Source organism: Pseudorasbora parva, chromosome 20 (assembly GCF_024679245.1).
Source record: "Pseudorasbora parva isolate DD20220531a chromosome 20, ASM2467924v1, whole genome shotgun sequence".
NCBI lineage: Eukaryota > Metazoa > Chordata > Actinopteri > Cypriniformes > Gobionidae > Pseudorasbora > Pseudorasbora parva.
The window spans coordinates 36,860,587-36,878,320 of record NC_090191.1 but is presented as its reverse complement, the minus strand read 5'-3'; the positions used below and the strand labels follow the sequence as shown (position 1 = coordinate 36,878,320).

At 37.1% G+C, this 17,734-nt stretch overlaps 1 protein-coding gene and 1 long non-coding RNA gene across 2 annotated transcripts in view; one reads left to right on the top strand and one right to left on the bottom strand.

Moving 5' to 3' along the window:
• Nucleotides 1-118: 118 nt before the first annotated feature.
• On the bottom strand, nt 119-14,310 carry LOC137049858 (uncharacterized). Its single transcript, XR_010899739.1, has 4 exons — nt 13,976-14,310; nt 10,249-10,835; nt 9,601-9,650; nt 119-255 (listed from the first exon to the last, which is right to left on the bottom strand). It is a non-coding gene; the product is annotated as an uncharacterized lncRNA (long non-coding RNA).
• The window catches only part of tfec (transcription factor EC), a 51,228-nt gene continuing 39,657 nt past the window's right edge, over nt 6,164-17,734 (top strand). Inside the window, exons 1-2 of the mRNA XM_067428580.1 lie at nt 6,164-6,339; nt 16,267-16,466. Coding sequence (XP_067284681.1) covers nt 16,290-16,466 — 177 coding nt within the window. The 5' untranslated portion in view covers nt 6,164-6,339; nt 16,267-16,289. The remainder of the gene's footprint in view (nt 6,340-16,266; nt 16,467-17,734) is intronic.

The following is a 17,734-nucleotide window of genomic DNA, read 5'->3' as shown; positions in this document are numbered from 1 at the left end:
AGACCTTAAAGTGGGCAATTCAAAATTCTGAAGGGTAAGTTTTCACAAGAAAAAAAAAGACGGAGGGGAAAAAGTTATCTAAGCCATTACGTTCCTTCACAATAGCTCTGGTTGAAGTTGTGCCTCTTCTGATCTTCTCTCAGCTGGACTTCTGCTTTCCAGCCTGTCTTCTCTGATCTCCAGTCATCCGAGAGGCTTCTGCCAGCCTGCGAGCTGTCAAAGTAGCCCTGGAATCAAACGCCACTCCATGCTCAGCTATGATCAAAGGAACACAGGTAAGGCAGCCACAGAGACACATACAATTGGCATCTAAAAAAGTAAGCCGTCTACCCTCCCACCCCTCCTGCCCTCTTGCTTTTTTATCTCCTTACTACTCTGACACCAAGAGGAGAAACGTGGAGCACATTGATCAGAATAAAGCAAAGTGATCAGGTTTTGAAGATGCGGGGGGAAGTTTGTTCTCGCCAGAAACTTTTGGACAAAGGGAATTCTGGGATAGAGGTGAAAGGGACACTTAAAACGCTTCAGATTTTTTTTCTCTGCTTTGAACAATCTTTTCCCTGCTGATAATCCTCTAAACACCGAGATGTCTGTCTTGAGTCAAACGCTTCTTTCATTTCTTGCTGAAATGACCATGCACATAAAATATGCAATAAAATATGCAATAAAAATTAAATAAGCATACAATTAATAAAAAAAGAATAGTGTCTAATAAATCAAACCATACAAAACACATACAGTACTGGTCAAAAGTGTGTTGTCAATTTTTTTTTAGGAAAAACTAAAGAAATTTATACTGTTATAAAGGATCTCCATTTCAAGTAAATGATGTTCTTCTGAACTTTCTGTTCTAATGCAACCTGTAAAACATGATCATGGTTACTTTCCACAAAAACATTAACATTAAGAAAAATCACATAAGCATGAACATTAATAAGAAGAAATGTTTCTTGAACAGCCAATCATCATATTAGAATGATTTTACGAGGATCATGTGACACTGATGCTGAATATCAGCTTTGCCATCACAAGAGTAAATCACATTTTAAAATAAATAAAACTAGAAAATATTGGGTAACACGTTACAGGTTTTATTTGTTAACATTAATTATCTGCATTAGTTAACATGAACTAACGAACAGTATTTCTAAAGCATAATCTCAGTTAATGTTAATCTCAAAATTTACTAATACTTGATTAAAATCAAAAGTTGTATCTGTTAACATTAGTTAATGAACATGAACTAGCAATGAATTAATTAATGTTAACATTAAGTAACATTAATAAGTACTGTAACAAATGTGTTGCTCATTAGTTTATATTAGTTCCTGCATTAACTCATGGAACTTAATTGTAAAATGTTACAAAATATTGTTTCATAAATGTAAATTAATTTAATATATTTTACAATATTACAGTATTTTTGGTCAGCCTGGATGAGCATAATAGACTTATTTCAAAACCACAAAGTTGTATTGAAATTTACTCCTATAATACAGTCAATGACAGTGAAGAATGCTCTTATACAAAGACAAATGGTTAAGGTCAAAAATAAATATGTGATCTGAATTTGTCACACCATAGACAAATGTGTTATTAACCACCCAGCCAAATTTATATCATAAAGAAAAAATCTGCCAAGTAAATAAAATAGATAATAAAAATAAACAGCATTCTCTGCTCTCAAATCCTGGGGGCGTGTCTGTTGTCTTTACCGAAACCACACCCACTCGCAGAAAGCTGCCGTAAGCACACTAGACAACACTTGTGTAACGTGTCTCACCAATACATGTCTAACATTTATAATGTGTTTAGAAGGACTTTAAAGTCTGTCTGATATATTTTTTTAGGCATCATTGTTAAGGGTTCAGTAATTTCGCTTTAACGGCAATGAAAAGGTTATAAGTCAGTTTTTGAAATACCTTATTTAAAAAAATATCACTTTAGTCAATTCATTGGTATTTAACAAGTGTTGTTTGCTGCAAAACCAGCTATGTCCATGTGTTTAGCGGTTTCTGCCAACGAACATATATTTCTGAATGTACTGATGCTGGGATTTAGCGCATTTTAGGTGAAGCATTTTATGAACGTGTAAGTTACTGTGCAGAGAGCATTCGCTCAATATGATTATCTAATTTTTGAATGCCAGAATGTGGACATATGGACAAATGACATTTCTAATAAGGCATTTAATGTCTTAGTAATGATGACTAGTATGACTAGATGTCACAGACAGTAGTCACTTAGAACATTAACTAATATAGATTATGTGGTTTACTTCCTCCCTCACACACACACCCTCTCTCACACTGTCTGGACTCTCCATGGACGGTTTTTATACTGTAGCCTACAAACCATATATTCAGTCCCCACTAAACCTACCCATCACATAAAACTTTCTGAATTTTTACATTTTCAAAATAACTTATTCTGTAAGATTTATAAGCTTTAACAAACTCATACACACCATCACTCAGACACACACACACACACACACACACACACACACACACACACACACACACACACACACACACACACACACACACACACACACACACACAACCTCACAGACACACACACCCCACAGCCGCTTACTCACACACCCACGCAGACATACTCATACACACACCCTCGCATACACCTTAACTCTCGCACACCTACACACAAAGACACACACCTTTCATACATCCACACAGACATACCGTCACACACACACACACACAAACAGAAACACAACCTCACACAGGTACATACACATGCATGCACACACACACCCTCTCACAGCCCCCCCCCCCCCACACACACACACACACATACAAACACACACAGCTCAAATACTCCTCCAAGTCAGCGACAGACAGAAATCATTTTTGCGCGACACTATCCATGTTTACATGCACACTTTTTTGTCATTCCGATTGAAAGATTTAGTGGACTGTTTACATGAGTCGTTATCTAAACCGATCTGGTGTTTACATGTGCTGACTTTCACAATCTTTTTTTTCACAAAACTTTCACAATCATTTTGTGACATGCAATTACTCTGCCACATTAAAAATGCAGACGCTGTTTTCTCCACCAGCTGGAATGTGTTAACAGTAGCCATAGCAACTCTTAACGGCCACCAGGACTAATACAGTATTATATAAGCTATTTACTTGTTGTAAAGTGTAATAATCATCTCAGAAAAAAAATAATTCTTCTGTCAGGCGCAGTTAAAGTAAAAACTGCCTAAGGCAATATACACTGTCAAGATGAGAGGGTGTAGCCAGACTATGTCTGTGTCATTATTCCAACATTATCTTCATAACTTCTTATGAAATAAAAAGTTTACCCCTCAGAAAAATTTACTTTACTTTCTTGTCAACATTATAGCCTGGTTAGTGCGCTGTTACGTCATGTAAGGACGCACACTCAAAAGTAATCGGGTTAGGTCGTTTACATGGTGAAAAATAGCCTGTAAAAAAATGTATAACGAGTATGAAAGAGATTCAAGGTCATTGATCTATATTTTTGATATTCTTGCACTGCTCTGAATCACTTCAGTACTCAGCGCTCTGTATGTTAGGATGCCAAAAAGGTTTAAAAGTTACATTTTAGTCTGGTTTGCCTCCGGTCTAACGGCGCTCGTCAATGTAAAAATGATTGAGATGGCCAATCAAATCAAAGTAGGCCGGGTTTGCGTGCGTTCTCTTTTGGCTCGTGCTCACAGTCGTCACACGCAGACGACAATCTATCGCTTCCATAAATTAATTATATATTTTGAGCAATTTTACACATAATAATCTATGATGGCACATTACACAAAACTGAAATTGCACCTCAAAATAACAATATTGGGGTCAAAAGGTGTCAATATTTTTTGAGACCCCCCAAAATTTCACAAATCACGTTTTCAGGGGAGCCGAGCTTCCCCGTAGTTTGCACCCTGCCGAGTACCACCCTAAAGTTCCTGGGCCATTCTACAGAATTGGTGCAAACTGCTGTCCTACATCCAAAAAACACATTTTAAAAGCATTTAATATTTCAAATCTTAGATGTTTACTAAGACCCTTCAATTATCTATTGAAACCCACTATAACATTTAAAATATCAGTAAGCTTTATATATATATAAAATCATCATTTATTGGGTTCTTTCAATTGGGAGGTGGCTGTCCCAAACTCTAACATCTAAATTTCAACTTGTGAAAATTATATTGAAAATTTTTTTGTAATTTTTTCCATTCTTGTTTTTAAACATATCTTTTTGATTGTTTAAAAAAATGAAGTATAAAAAAATATAAATTGTATTTTTTATTTTTAAATCATGAAACTTTATGTAAAAAAATGTGTCCCGCATTTTCATGTCACTACTGAAACAGTGAATGTTTTAGTCCACTGGCTGAGACACCCCTAATTTTTTGCTACTTTTTTCACCCCTAATATGCTACTTGGTGAAAAGATTTGTCCCATCATTTTGATGTAATTGTGTTTTAAAGTCTGAAAATCTGTGTGTAACTTTAAGGAATGTCACGATTAAGAACACTTTTTTGGATGTTATTCCATAAAATTCGTTTTTATACGTGTACAACTGTTCTGACCAGTAATTACTAACCATGTGCTGATTAGCATCATCGAACTAGGCTCAAAATGATCTAAAATTGTCACTACCAAAACAGTCACAACCAAAACAAGTCTTGAAGTTTCGGTTGTGACATCATTGTTTTGGTAGTGACAAAAGGGAACAAATATTCCTTTATTTTGAGGATTAAACTAAATTTTAGTACAGTTATTCAAATCCTTATTATTGTACTATGTTTTAGTAGTGGTTTAGTATGCAAGTTTTAATTTTGTAACCTCATCACATTACAATTACTTAAAGGTGCAGTCCATGATACTAGCGAAGGGTTGTTAGGTTGTTGTCAGTAATGTTAATTTATGTAATTAACTTGACAGGGAGAATTACATTTCTCACTCACACACTCACTCACTCACTCACTCACTCACACAATCACTCCCTCATATACTTACACATGCACTCACTCACTCACTCACTCACTCACTCACTCACTCACTCACTCACTCACTCACTCACTCACTCTCACTCTCTCACTCTCTCACACTCACTCACTCACACAATCACTCCCTCATATACTTACACATGCACTCACTCACTCACTCACTCACTCACTCACTCACTCACTCACTCACTCACTCACTCACTCACTCACTCACTCACTCACTCTCTCACTCACTCTCTCACACTCACTCACTCTCTCACTCTCTCACACTCACTCACTCACTCACTCACTCACTCACTCACACTCTCACTCTCTCTCACTCACTCGCTCGCTCACTCACACACTCTCACACACATTTACTCACACACTCAGTCACTCACTCACTCACTCACTCACTCTCTCACTCTCTCACACTCACTCGCTAACTCACACTCATTCACACACACATTTACTCACATACTCAGTCACTCACTGTCTCACTCACTCACTTACACACATACACTCACTCACTCGCTAACTCACACTCATTCTCACACTCATTCACACACTCATTCACACACACACACACACACACACACACACACACACACACACACACACACACACACACACACACACACACACACACACACACACACACACACACACACACACACACACACACACACACACTTATTCATTTACTCACTCACACTTACACTCATACACTTACACACACAGTCAATCACTCACTCTCACACACATTTACTCACTAATATGTTATGATAGTGTTTGGTTTAATGCATATTCAAACTTATTGATGCCTTAATATGATTTATGGACATTTCTGCTCACCCTATTGATCCTTTTTATTTTTTATGCCAGATAAAAACAAAATTATGTTTTTTATTAATGAGAGCAAACAATAGCATAAAATCTCCATCCGTTCAACATGTGGACACTTACACTAACCACTGCATAGCTTCTAAATTGGGCACAACAATAAAAACACTGACAGGCCTTATATTATGATAAAGCCTTTGTTTAATTAGGACATTTAAGCAGCTTTTAGAAACATGCTTTAGAAACAAAAAAACATTGGTGTGCATCAAAACAATGGCAGTGGGGAATTATAATAAATAAAATGAATAGCATCTCACTTTCTTCTTTCTTGGTTCAAGATGAATGTAAAATAGAGACTTCCCATTTGCACTCGGTTCCATGGACGAAGAAAAAGAGGAAATAGATAAAGATTTATATCGGACCAAGTCCTGCTGATCTTTCCGGAAACTAATAACAAGAGAGCAACCACTGACTTCATAGAAGAAAAAAACACCCGTAGCCAACAATCACAGGTAATTTATATTTTTCATTGAACCTAATCTGCCACACACACACACACAAAAACTATTAATCTAGTCTGCTTTTTCTGCAATGTGTTTATGATAAAGACATTACACAGAGGTTTGTGTCCAGTAATCAAGGATGCTTGAGCATATTACACATGATAAGGGACCAGAGCTATACGGAGCATCACTGTAATTTAGTCATCTTATTTGAACAAATTTGGTCTTTTACTTTATTTTTAAAAAGTGATTCTTAAAATATAAACTTGCAGATTTGGATAATGCACTTATTTGTTTCTGAACAACAGAAACATCTAACAAACCTGCTTAGCAACATCTAAAGTGTAAAGATAGATATAGAAATAGCTATAGAAATATAGATGGTAAAATACCCTTTGTGAGTATAAAGTGTTTTCTAAAAGCAGTTTATAGTACTCTGTAATAAAAATCCATCTATTTCAATATAATAACTTGAGTTCAGTTGCTGTATTAAACTTTCCAAGTCTTAAAAAAAAAAAAAAAAAAACAATGTTAAAATTGTTTAAGAAATCAAGTTGAATATCAAAGTTGAGATTGCTTAAATAATCTTTTTTGAGTTAAAATTGAGTAAATGTAAAAACATGTGATCGTATTTTTCATATTTAGTACACAGAAAGGTACTAAAATGTACTTTCATGCATTAGGCATATGCTTTTGTTCTTGTAGCTCAATCGGCACTAAAAACGAGTTTCACAGGGAATGCTTGAACTAATACAATCAATGTTAAGTAATGCACTTATAGTTGATTAGGATAAAGGTCTCTGCCAAATGTAATTTACCTTTACATTTGGGAGAGGAGGTAATGTTTTCATAATCTGATGCATCTGATCTATGTCTATCTGCTCTTGAGTAATGCATCTCCAGTCCTCACATTCTGTTTACAGAACTTAGTGTATGCACCAACAAAGTGACATGGCAAAAAAGGAAAACTATTTAAAAAAAAAAAAAAAAAAAAAATGAAGAAGCGGCAACCTCCACCACATTCTTCATTTAAACTTCCTCTATTTGGGCCTGTCACATATATTGTTTTAAATACAGGAAATTCCATCTATCATGGGATTTTTGCACCCATTTCTTGTTTGTAGGGGATGTGGTTTCTTTTGCACTCGCTTTAAAGTGTGCCACTTATATGGGGGTGGGGGGTGTTGGAATCGAACACATGAGCGACTGTCGCAATCACGACACGAGGTATGACTCTGCAAAAAAGGCACGCTGATTTATATTTGCTTTTTAAAATTATTTTGTTCAGGACCATTACCCCTGTTAGAGTGAGTTAAAAGTGCTAACACAATAGAGGACAATGGGCTAAACGCATCCAGAAGTAAAACACCTTTTTTTAATATGCACTGCGAAATTGCCATCATGTGCCTGAGATAATCTGTTTATTTCATGACAAATGACTGATGGTTTTCAGTTTTGTTTCGGATGCTGTGGCATCAAAGACCTTTTATCCAAACATTTTTTTAATATAAATTATTTTCACAAATTATGTTGCTCCATTATTTATTACAAATAAAAGTATATACAAGTTTTAATAATTCATCAATTAATGAGTAATAATAATAATAATAAACAAGGTATCTTAATAATATATTAATTATATTTAGCACTGTTATATCCTGCAGCAGAATAAAAAAAAAAGAAATTACTAGAAATAATTGTTGATCCCTGCTAGTTTACAACAGAAAATAATACAAATAAATAAATAATAAATTCAAATAATAACAAATCAGAGAATAAACCGATAAAACATAAATAAAAATATCAATACATTTTTTAAAATAACAATTAATCTTTATAGCAAAATTGTTTTTCTTCTAGCTGTTAAAACCTGTCAGAATACAATATATTTTATAAATAATTATAAGTAATTAATAATAATACAAACAATACACCAGACAATATAACACTAGAATAAAAACAATATATATAAAAAAATCATTATAAAATAAGGATAATAATAATAATATCTTAACACCAGGGTTTTTTTTTTAGCAGAGGCTGTAGCACATAATACAAAAATTATAATTGAAAATTATACATAATAATACGAATAATAAAACATCTTCATTAACTTTGGCAAATGTCCCTATTTTGAGCCCTGTTGTACCCTACACCAGACATTACATAATGTTCCATGATAGAGGATATATAATATAAAGCAGAAGTGATGGGCCGTCGATGGGTATATTAATGCTGAGCATCTGAAACAACAGCATATTGGAATCTCTCAATAGAGACCACAGATGCATGGCAAAGTCTTACTTGAAATGATCAGAATGAACAGAAGGAAACCACAGCGACGGATGAGTAAGAGCCCATCAAAAGATGAATGGCATTTATATGGAGAGAGAATGAGTTTGAAATTGAGAGCGGGAGACTCGCAGGTGTTGATCAGGTGGCATGCAGAGGTGATCTGAGACACAGAAGGTGAAAATAGAGGGGGAAAGATTTCTAACATTTCAATGACAGTGAGATAATGGAGAAGTCTTAGAAAGGAGAATTTTTTTTTAGCAGAGACGAGGTGTGGGGAAAGAAATGATGAAAAAAGTTAGGAGACGGGGAGATGGACTGAACTGAACACCATAATTCTAGTGGCTTTATGTCCAGCTGAACCCTAAAATGCATCCATGTCCCATATTGTTTTCCTTAAAGAAATCTTTGAACATGTAAATTATTCTAGCTATGAATTCTAGGCATAAAAAGAAAAAATAAGTCTTTAAAGTGGTCAATTAATAAGAAATTTCTTTATTAAGATTATAATAAAAATAATATATAAGATCATTTTTAAAGAGTTTAAGAGTTTGATGTACTACTAAACCATACATGCAGAACTCAAAATACCTATTTTTTTAATGTCTGCATATCCTTCTAAAGGACCCCAATTAAAGATGGACCAAAGTTTGTTAATAAGATTCCCGGTACAGTTACATAATTCACATTTGTAGAAGGTTTTTATGTCAAGGGTCCCAAAAGGCAAATGAAAAACTAAATTATAACAAATAATAAAAACATAAGTGGACATTAAGGGGAAAATAGTGGCTAAAATTATATAAAAAAAGAAGGTATTATATGACCTCATTCAAAACAACTTGAAATGTCACACAAATGATGAGGGATGTGTGCATTTTACAGAGGGATGTGTGCAAGATGGAAAGACAGAGTGAGTGTCGTGTGTTTGTGTTCAGAGGAAGTAGGGCAGTGCGCTGAGGGCCAGCGTGTCGTGCTCACCTCTGATTCACACGGCTCTGCATACTCAGTATCTGACGTCGCCCACCCATCTATAAAAGGTCACAAGATCACCATGGTCCAATATGCAACATTAGAAAAGAGAGGTGTGAATGACATGCGTTTCACCTTTATCATGAAGTATGCATTTGAATACCAAGCTCTAATAACATCAATGTTAACAGCAGTGCAACAATTAGAACAGTAATAGTTTTCTATAGTTTTTTACAAAAATCTAATTAACAATATCAGACTTTTAGATTTAGTTTAAACTTTTAAAACTTTTAATTGAAATGATTTACAAAATACAAGATACGGTATATCATATTTTATTATATATTTTTGATAAATAAATTATAAAATCATTCTGCAATGAATTTAAATGGAAATAATGTTAAACTATTAAATGTAATAATTAATGTTTTATAATATATATTACACTGTATATACACACACACTATCATCACCATCTTCACATTTTTATTGATTTATTTTAAAATAATACCTACTGATAAATTGTTAAAGAAATTGTAAACTGTAAAGAAATTGAAATTGTAAAAAAAAAACTGTTAAAGAAAATTGTGTAATGTTAGAGATGTCTGTCTAATAGATTGAGTTTTACTGTGCAAGTGTTAAAACAAACTATCATACTTCTCAAGTTACCAGTTGTCAAGGCAGTTCTGTGCCATCTACACAGTGACCTCTTGTGGGCATTGAAGGAACTGCAAAAAGTCCAATAACTTCCCCAACCCAGATAAGTTCATAAAGGCCAGGAATCGAATATCTTGGAATTCACATTCCAGACTTCATATTGCTTAATGACAGGGAGAAGGTCTGAATTGCCTTGTTGAGGAGAGGCGGTTGTGGTGCTCTCACGAGTAGTGGTATCATGATAGCGTGGTGATGAAGGAGCTCTCCACTGCAAGCTCTGGTTCGAGAGTCCTCAGGACCGACAGCGCCCACCCTGAGTCCGTCTCCCAACAGCGTCTGTGAGGCCCGCAGAGCAGCTCTTATATCACACAACTGGCGTCTCGCACAAGGCAGGGTTCAGACACAAGTGAGGCTCGGCTCACCTCGTCCAATCAGTGACAACGTAGGGGTTCATGGGAAGGTGAGGCGCTGCTCAACCTTGGCCAATCAGAGATGACATTGAATGTTTGCTCTCTCCCTGTCCTGTGGCTCTTGGGTTTGACCGAGGCTCCATGTCTGAGAAGAGACCGACTCAAGTGGAGCGCTGGCTAGACAGACGCAAACACAAGCCTTTATTTCCCTGTCTGGTCTATTTGGGAAAAGCTGTTAATATTGTTTTTTCCCCCCCGTATATGGACAATGCGTGACAACATTCATACCCTGCCCAAATGCACAGGAACAGGAAAACATATGCAATGATGCCATATTATCTCCTTTTAAAGAATATTGATTTTATTTTAAGTGTGTAATAGAATATGATTTCATGTTTGAATATTCAAAAACACTTTATTTTAACATATTTGGCATTGTTGCAGCACCTCTCTCCCTAGTCTGTCTGTAAGTCTCTGTTTAATTCCTGTATCTATAAAACTCCTCCTTCTAAAAAACAAATGTTTTCTGATTGGTCAACCATTTAGAGCGTGTTTGAGAAATGTCATGCCCCTTACCATAATCGCCCGTTTCGAGACATCAACTCAATCAGGCCTCATCCTTTTATTTTGCGTCTTGGGCAGGAATTATTTAAATGAGCAATATTGTGTTATGTGTGTTCCCAAAAAACTCAACAATACAACCAAGGCGTTTCATGGAGTTCAGAGACAGTAATACTGATAAAACTCCCTTTGGATATCGACTTGGTGCTATGTAACTTTACAGACCTTTTTCATGCTCAACTAGAGAAAGTAAAGAACACTAAAGAAACTAAGTTTAAAGTGTAAAAAAGCATAATAGGTCCTTTTTAATGGCACGTACATCTCCATAAATCTCAGGGTCCCACCCACAAGAAGTGACATCACATACATAACCTATTGCCTCTGAGATATATAGCCAAGTGTGAGTAATGAACCTTCTCTGGGGTCATCAGGTGTGGGGAATGCAAACACTGATTTCACATGCCGGCTCAGTGTATTCCTAACAGGATTACAACAGAGATAGACGACTGAGATTGAGAGTGAGCAGTCTCACTGTCCAGACAGGCTCAATTACAGCTGCCAGAGTTCAGTCAACGTAACAGAAATAACCAAAACAAATAAACTCACTGTGGCCTTTTAAATCTTCAGCATTGTACATAGAAACTCTTTAGGAAAGCCTACAGACAGAGATGTAGAAAGAAACCCGAGGCAGCACTCTAGGAACATGCATGCTAATGCAAAGCAACCAAATGAAAAAAAAATAAGGATCTGTATCATATACTACATTTTGCTATTTAAATGTTACCCTTTGGACCATGCTAAACCGTCAGATTCCCCACTATAAATATATTAAAAAGTATACCAATATTAAAAAAAAAAAATCATGATTTGAACGAATAATTTTGATTAGAGAGAGGAAATAAATGAATAACAAAAATAATTATAGTTCAAATGAAACTCTTGGAATATTTCCTTAAAAAAATAGTTTATAATGCTAGAGGTGGGCAAAACTACTAGTTGGAGAAAAACATACAAAAAACACCACCTTTGATGAATGAAACAAAATATGTTTTCCATCATAGAAAATGTAAACCATACATTCAGTGACAATGACCCATCTAAAACAGCTTTCATTTAAGAGTGTGTTTGAGATGGATCGCTCCATCTCTAAAGCCGGGTCACTGTGATTTTGCCAAATAAGTAAGTAAACAGGCCCGTAATAGCACAATGAAGTGCCCTAGGGTGACCACATTTTAAGTAGAACTATTAGTTTCACAGCAAGACTGTGGCCCAAATCTTCTGTACTGGCAGAATTAACATTTGATCACAATGGTCATTAATCGGCTGTCGGCGAACATGTCAAACTAGCAATCAAAGACTATAGATTTTAGCCTAGGATTAGAGGAATCTCTTAGGTTTCTCAAAAAATTGTCTCAGATGGCCAAATCGTGGCCAGACATAGTACAGTGTGAACCCGGCTTAAGCCTGTCTATTATCCAGACTCAGTGACTCAGGGCCTGAGCACAGGCAGAAGCACCGCAGTCCCGCTCGGCATCCGAGGAGAGCCACCGAGAGCATAAAACCAAGATTTAGCCATGAAAAGAGCAAATAAATAGGTGCTCCAACTTGAAAAGCCTGTAACAAAGCCTTTTGAGGACCTGAGAGATGACATGAGAAAGAATGAGGAGAGAGAGGGGAAACAAGTGTTTTGTCTCTCAGCCCAGAGCTGGTGGAGGGGCAAAGCGCCACACAGGGCCGCTTCTGAGGGAAAGCTTTTTAATGAAGCCCAGGGGGAAAGGAGAGCTCATCAGACTGAGACACATCCTCTAAAATCTCTCTTTTTCTCACACACACATTTTATATCACATATACACACTGAAACGTTTTAACGAGAGCAGGGCAGGATTTATACTCCTACCGATATGCATTTCACCTGAGGCTACAATATCAAAGTATAGCCTATACTTTATTGTCTCCACCTACACAACCAACTAACCAATGACCCATAAGCCTGAAGGGTTTTACTATACACTGTAAATCACTAGTTGAAGCTCACCAGTGTCTTGTTGACCTCATCTTCACCCTGGTGACATCCAAAAAGGACCCCTTTGCAAATCAATGACAATAACAGGGAAAAAGCCGCATTCACCATCAAAAACTAGATAGATAGAGGCATTTGCTTATGCAAAACTTAAGTTATTATGATATGATATTTGTCAGGGCGTTGCAATGCAGTTGCTAAGGTGCTGCTGGGTGGTTGCTTACTAGATAAAGTCAAATTAAATTTCAAGATATGGCTTGAGTCCTTTCTTTAATGCATTTTCAACTAATTTGATTTTATTGTCCATAAGACCTAATTCTAACTTCAAAAAGATAATTTAGAAAAGTAATAGCACTTAATATTTCCAAACAGAATGAGCAACAAGAAGAATTTGCAAAAATAATTATAAGGAACACTAATTAATTCTCTACGATTTTTATTTTATTTGAGATATAATGCCAAATGCATCATGTTGCAGTTTAGCACAATAACCCATTTGCCGGCATGCCCCTTGCATCCCGATGAATGCCAAATGTAGGGATTTACTGTTTACTGTTCGGTAAATGCTAGTAAATGGAAAATGGCTTGGGATTTCTGACCTCTGACTGTGTTAAACAGTGCAATTGCTACAGAGTTGGAAGCCTGAAACAAAAAAACCCTGGTTTAGTAGCATTACCATCCTTCATTATAGTATTAACTCTATAAAATGCTCCTGTTGTTTTGGAGAAATACTTACTCGCCTTATAATGGAGAGACTCACACACAAATAGTGTCCCAGTGTGGACACGGACCCAAGTGAAGTGCAGACAGGGACGATTGTCTCAAATAAAGGAAGCTAATAGCAGCTCTGTGCCTGGAATGCTGACAGATGGACAGGATTTTTTTCCCGCAGCATTTCAGTCCATCTCTGAATCTGACTGGTGTCTAGGATCGCATATTCTACTGTTCTGCAATGCTGACAGGAAGAAAGAAATAATGAGCGAATACAGAGAGAAAGAAGGCAATTTAAAATCACTTGCACCATGCATGGAAGTAGAGAGGTGTGGGCAAAAAAAGGAGGAAGACTTGCCAATTACGTTGTGCTCAACCTCCTGCTCCTCCATTATGGAGCTCTTTCCTTTCACAGTGCTGTCTGACTCTCAGCGTGGCTCTCTGATTGTGTGAGGCGTCACTGTCTCACTGATCTCCCTCTGATAGAATGAGATCCTCATGCTGCATAACTCTACACCATGCCTACATATTGTAACATATTGGATATCTGAAATTAAAAGATGTTGAAGAGTCATACAATAAGGAAGAAACATTCCTTGCATATGCAGTGTGGTCAAACATGGATGGGGAACAGCTGTAGCTTTTGAAGTGTAGCTACATCAGAGTGAGAGACAGATAGATAAATGGACTAAGACAGAGAGATATATATAGATAGATAGACAGAAAGAGAGACAGACAACTGGCAACTGCTAAACCCCGACTCGCCCATCGGATTGCCAGACAGAGAAGCGTGATTCATCACTCCAGAGAACAATCCTCCATTGCTCTAGAGTCCAGTGTTGGTGTGTGGACTCGAGAAAAGGGGAGGCCCTGCAGGGCATAGGTAACATCCCCTACAGGAGTGAATCTTGGACCGACTTGTAAGGTCCAGGAGACATTGTGAACCTGCTCCACCTCTTCCATCTCAGATAGGGGTACCCGAATTCAGAGAATCAGGCAAATAGGGATCTATTTATCACCATTTTATTTTTTAAATTCTCTTTACAACCGTTTCAATTATCCTTGTGTTTATTTTTAATTCTTACACATGGTATTATTTCTTATGCATCTTAGTACTATTTTAATTAATTTCTATGTAAAGCACTTTGAATTGCCACTGGGTATGAAATGTGCTATATAAATAAACCTGCCTTGCCTTGCCTTTACACCACTGCATCCAATGCTTTGGATTACTCTTGGTGATGTAAGGCTTGGATGCAGCTGCTCGGCCATTCCATGAAGCTCTCTACACACTGTTCTTAAGCTAATCTGAAGGCCACATGAAGTTTGGAGGTCTGTAGCTATTGACTCTGCAGAAAGCTGGTAACTTCTGTGCACTGTGCACCTCATTATGCGCTGACCCCGCTCTGTGATTTTTACGTGTCCTACCACTTCGTGGCTGAGTTACTGTTCCCAATTGCGTCCACGTTGTTATAAAACCACTAACAGTTGACTGTGGAATATTTAGTAGTGAGGAAATTTCATGAATGGACTTATTGCACTGGTGGCCACCTATCCACGCCTGAATTCACTGAGCTCCTGAGAGCGACCCATTATTTCACAAATGTTTGCAGAAGCATCTGCATGCCTAGGTGCTTGATACACCTGTGGCCATAGAAGTGATTGGAACACATGGTTCAAAGGAGTTGGAGGCAAAAAATATAGGGAAATATAATGTAGATCGATAGACATGCAGGCAGACAGACTGAACACTTGCAGTATTATTCAAAAAATAATTAATCACATCAGTGAGAAAATGACACTAAAACACTAAAACATTTTCATGTCACTTTCAGATGGGAAAATACTACTTTTAAAGTAGATGACTGAAACAGGCAATTAGCTTTTTACACTAAAATCACTGATTGTGTGTGACAGTTGAACTGAGACTATATATGCAGCATGCTGCCTCTTATTATTTCAGCTGCGCTTCAATCATCTCATACTACATTGACGTGACTCTAAACAAAGGCGCATTGCAACATTGGATCACAAGCTAAATGAAAACATCCCTCAAATGAGATTTAAAATTGACCGTAGGGGACAGAACACTCAACTGGCTTGTTTAAATTGATTTGAATGTCTTTACTGATTCTGACTTCACACGTCATTTATTCAAGATGAAAATCTAAGCAAAATGTTTTGAAAATGGCTAAATATGAATTACATATGTATTTTTTTTTTTTAAATGTACACTAAATAAAAGTGAATGAGCTGTTAGGATACAGTGACAGAATACATTTCACAGCTCTCTCATCTCTCGTGTTGTGTTTTCAGCGCGCAGCATTGGGAATCCAGCAATGTTCCAGTCATTCTCTGGTGTTCAAGTGGCCCCTGCGCCTAATGTAGCAAGCCAGCAAAACCAGTGGGCCCCAGGGCCGTCATTCTCCTCCTTTCCCTACTCCTACTACACCAACCCGAACCCGGGCCCCTACCACAGCAATCAGTCCTCAACCTGTCATTGGACTCGATGGAAGGTATGCAAAATCTCTGCTTCATAGCATTTAATGGTGAAAAACAGAATATTACATTGCACTGAATTAAATCGAATATAATGCAGCTTGTTTTACTTTTTGCAATGACAAGTATGTCTTCATGGAAATGTATCTTAACTGATAATATTAATTAAGTGTAACTATGAGTTAAATGCATTCATAACATTTATAGCAGGGGTCACCAAACTCAGTCAGGGTCACTGCCTACAGAGTTTAGCTCCAACCCCAAATAAACACACCTGAACCAGCTAATCATTGTCTTACAAGGCAATATTTAGACCCTGATTGGCTGGTTCAACTGTGTTTTACCAAGGGGGTAATCCAACCCCCGGAAAGCATATCACCCATAGGGGCGTACGCTTTGTAACCCATTGCTAACCAGCACCCATTGCTAACCCATTGCTAACCAAGCCATCACCTTCTGTTAGCATCCCATTGACTCCCATTCATTTTGGTGTCGAATCGAATAGCGAATAACTTTACATCTGAGGTGTTTAAATACTCCATTTGTCAATTGTTTATTTCTCAAGAAACACAACAATGTATAAAAGGCTCTATTACATTGTACATTACACTATTGGCCCGTAGAAGCTGTTTTTGTAAAAATAGGCTAACGATTGCATCATAACCAACATGATACTGTCGCACAGTAGAGGAATTACCGTATAAACAGGAGGAGATGCTCGCAGGCTATCTTTGACTGTCTATGAGGCAGTCGGGGGGGACGTGGAGACAAAGTCGAGGGAGAAGAATGGGGAGAAGCCCATAGTGGGCCAAAAGCAACAGGACAAAACATTTAAACAATGTGATTCAGAGTTTACTTTCCACAACTGAAGACTTAAATGTCAGACAGGTTGCTCGCGTCACATCTACGTCGTCAAGCTCAGTCTGAGGCTGCGCAGTACGCTCAGCAATCAGGAAGTGAGTGCTTCTAATTGACTTCTCTTTTAACCGTTGAAGTCTATGGGGTCGCTGTGTCCATTTGTTTTTTACTTTTTTTTTGTGTGTGTGACAGCGGCACTCCAGGACTGAGTTTGGAGACCCTAGGATAAATTCTGATTTTGTGTTGACTAAGTCACTCTATTTTAGTGACTGGCAGTTATTAGCACACTCACAAGAGGGCTGGCAGTATCATTAGAGCTGGTCTTAATTTAGTTACATGCATCATAACACATATTAAAACGACCCCTTGGTGTAAAGGGGGGCAGAAACTCACACATGATCTGGAAAAAAAAGAGAGAGAGAGAAAT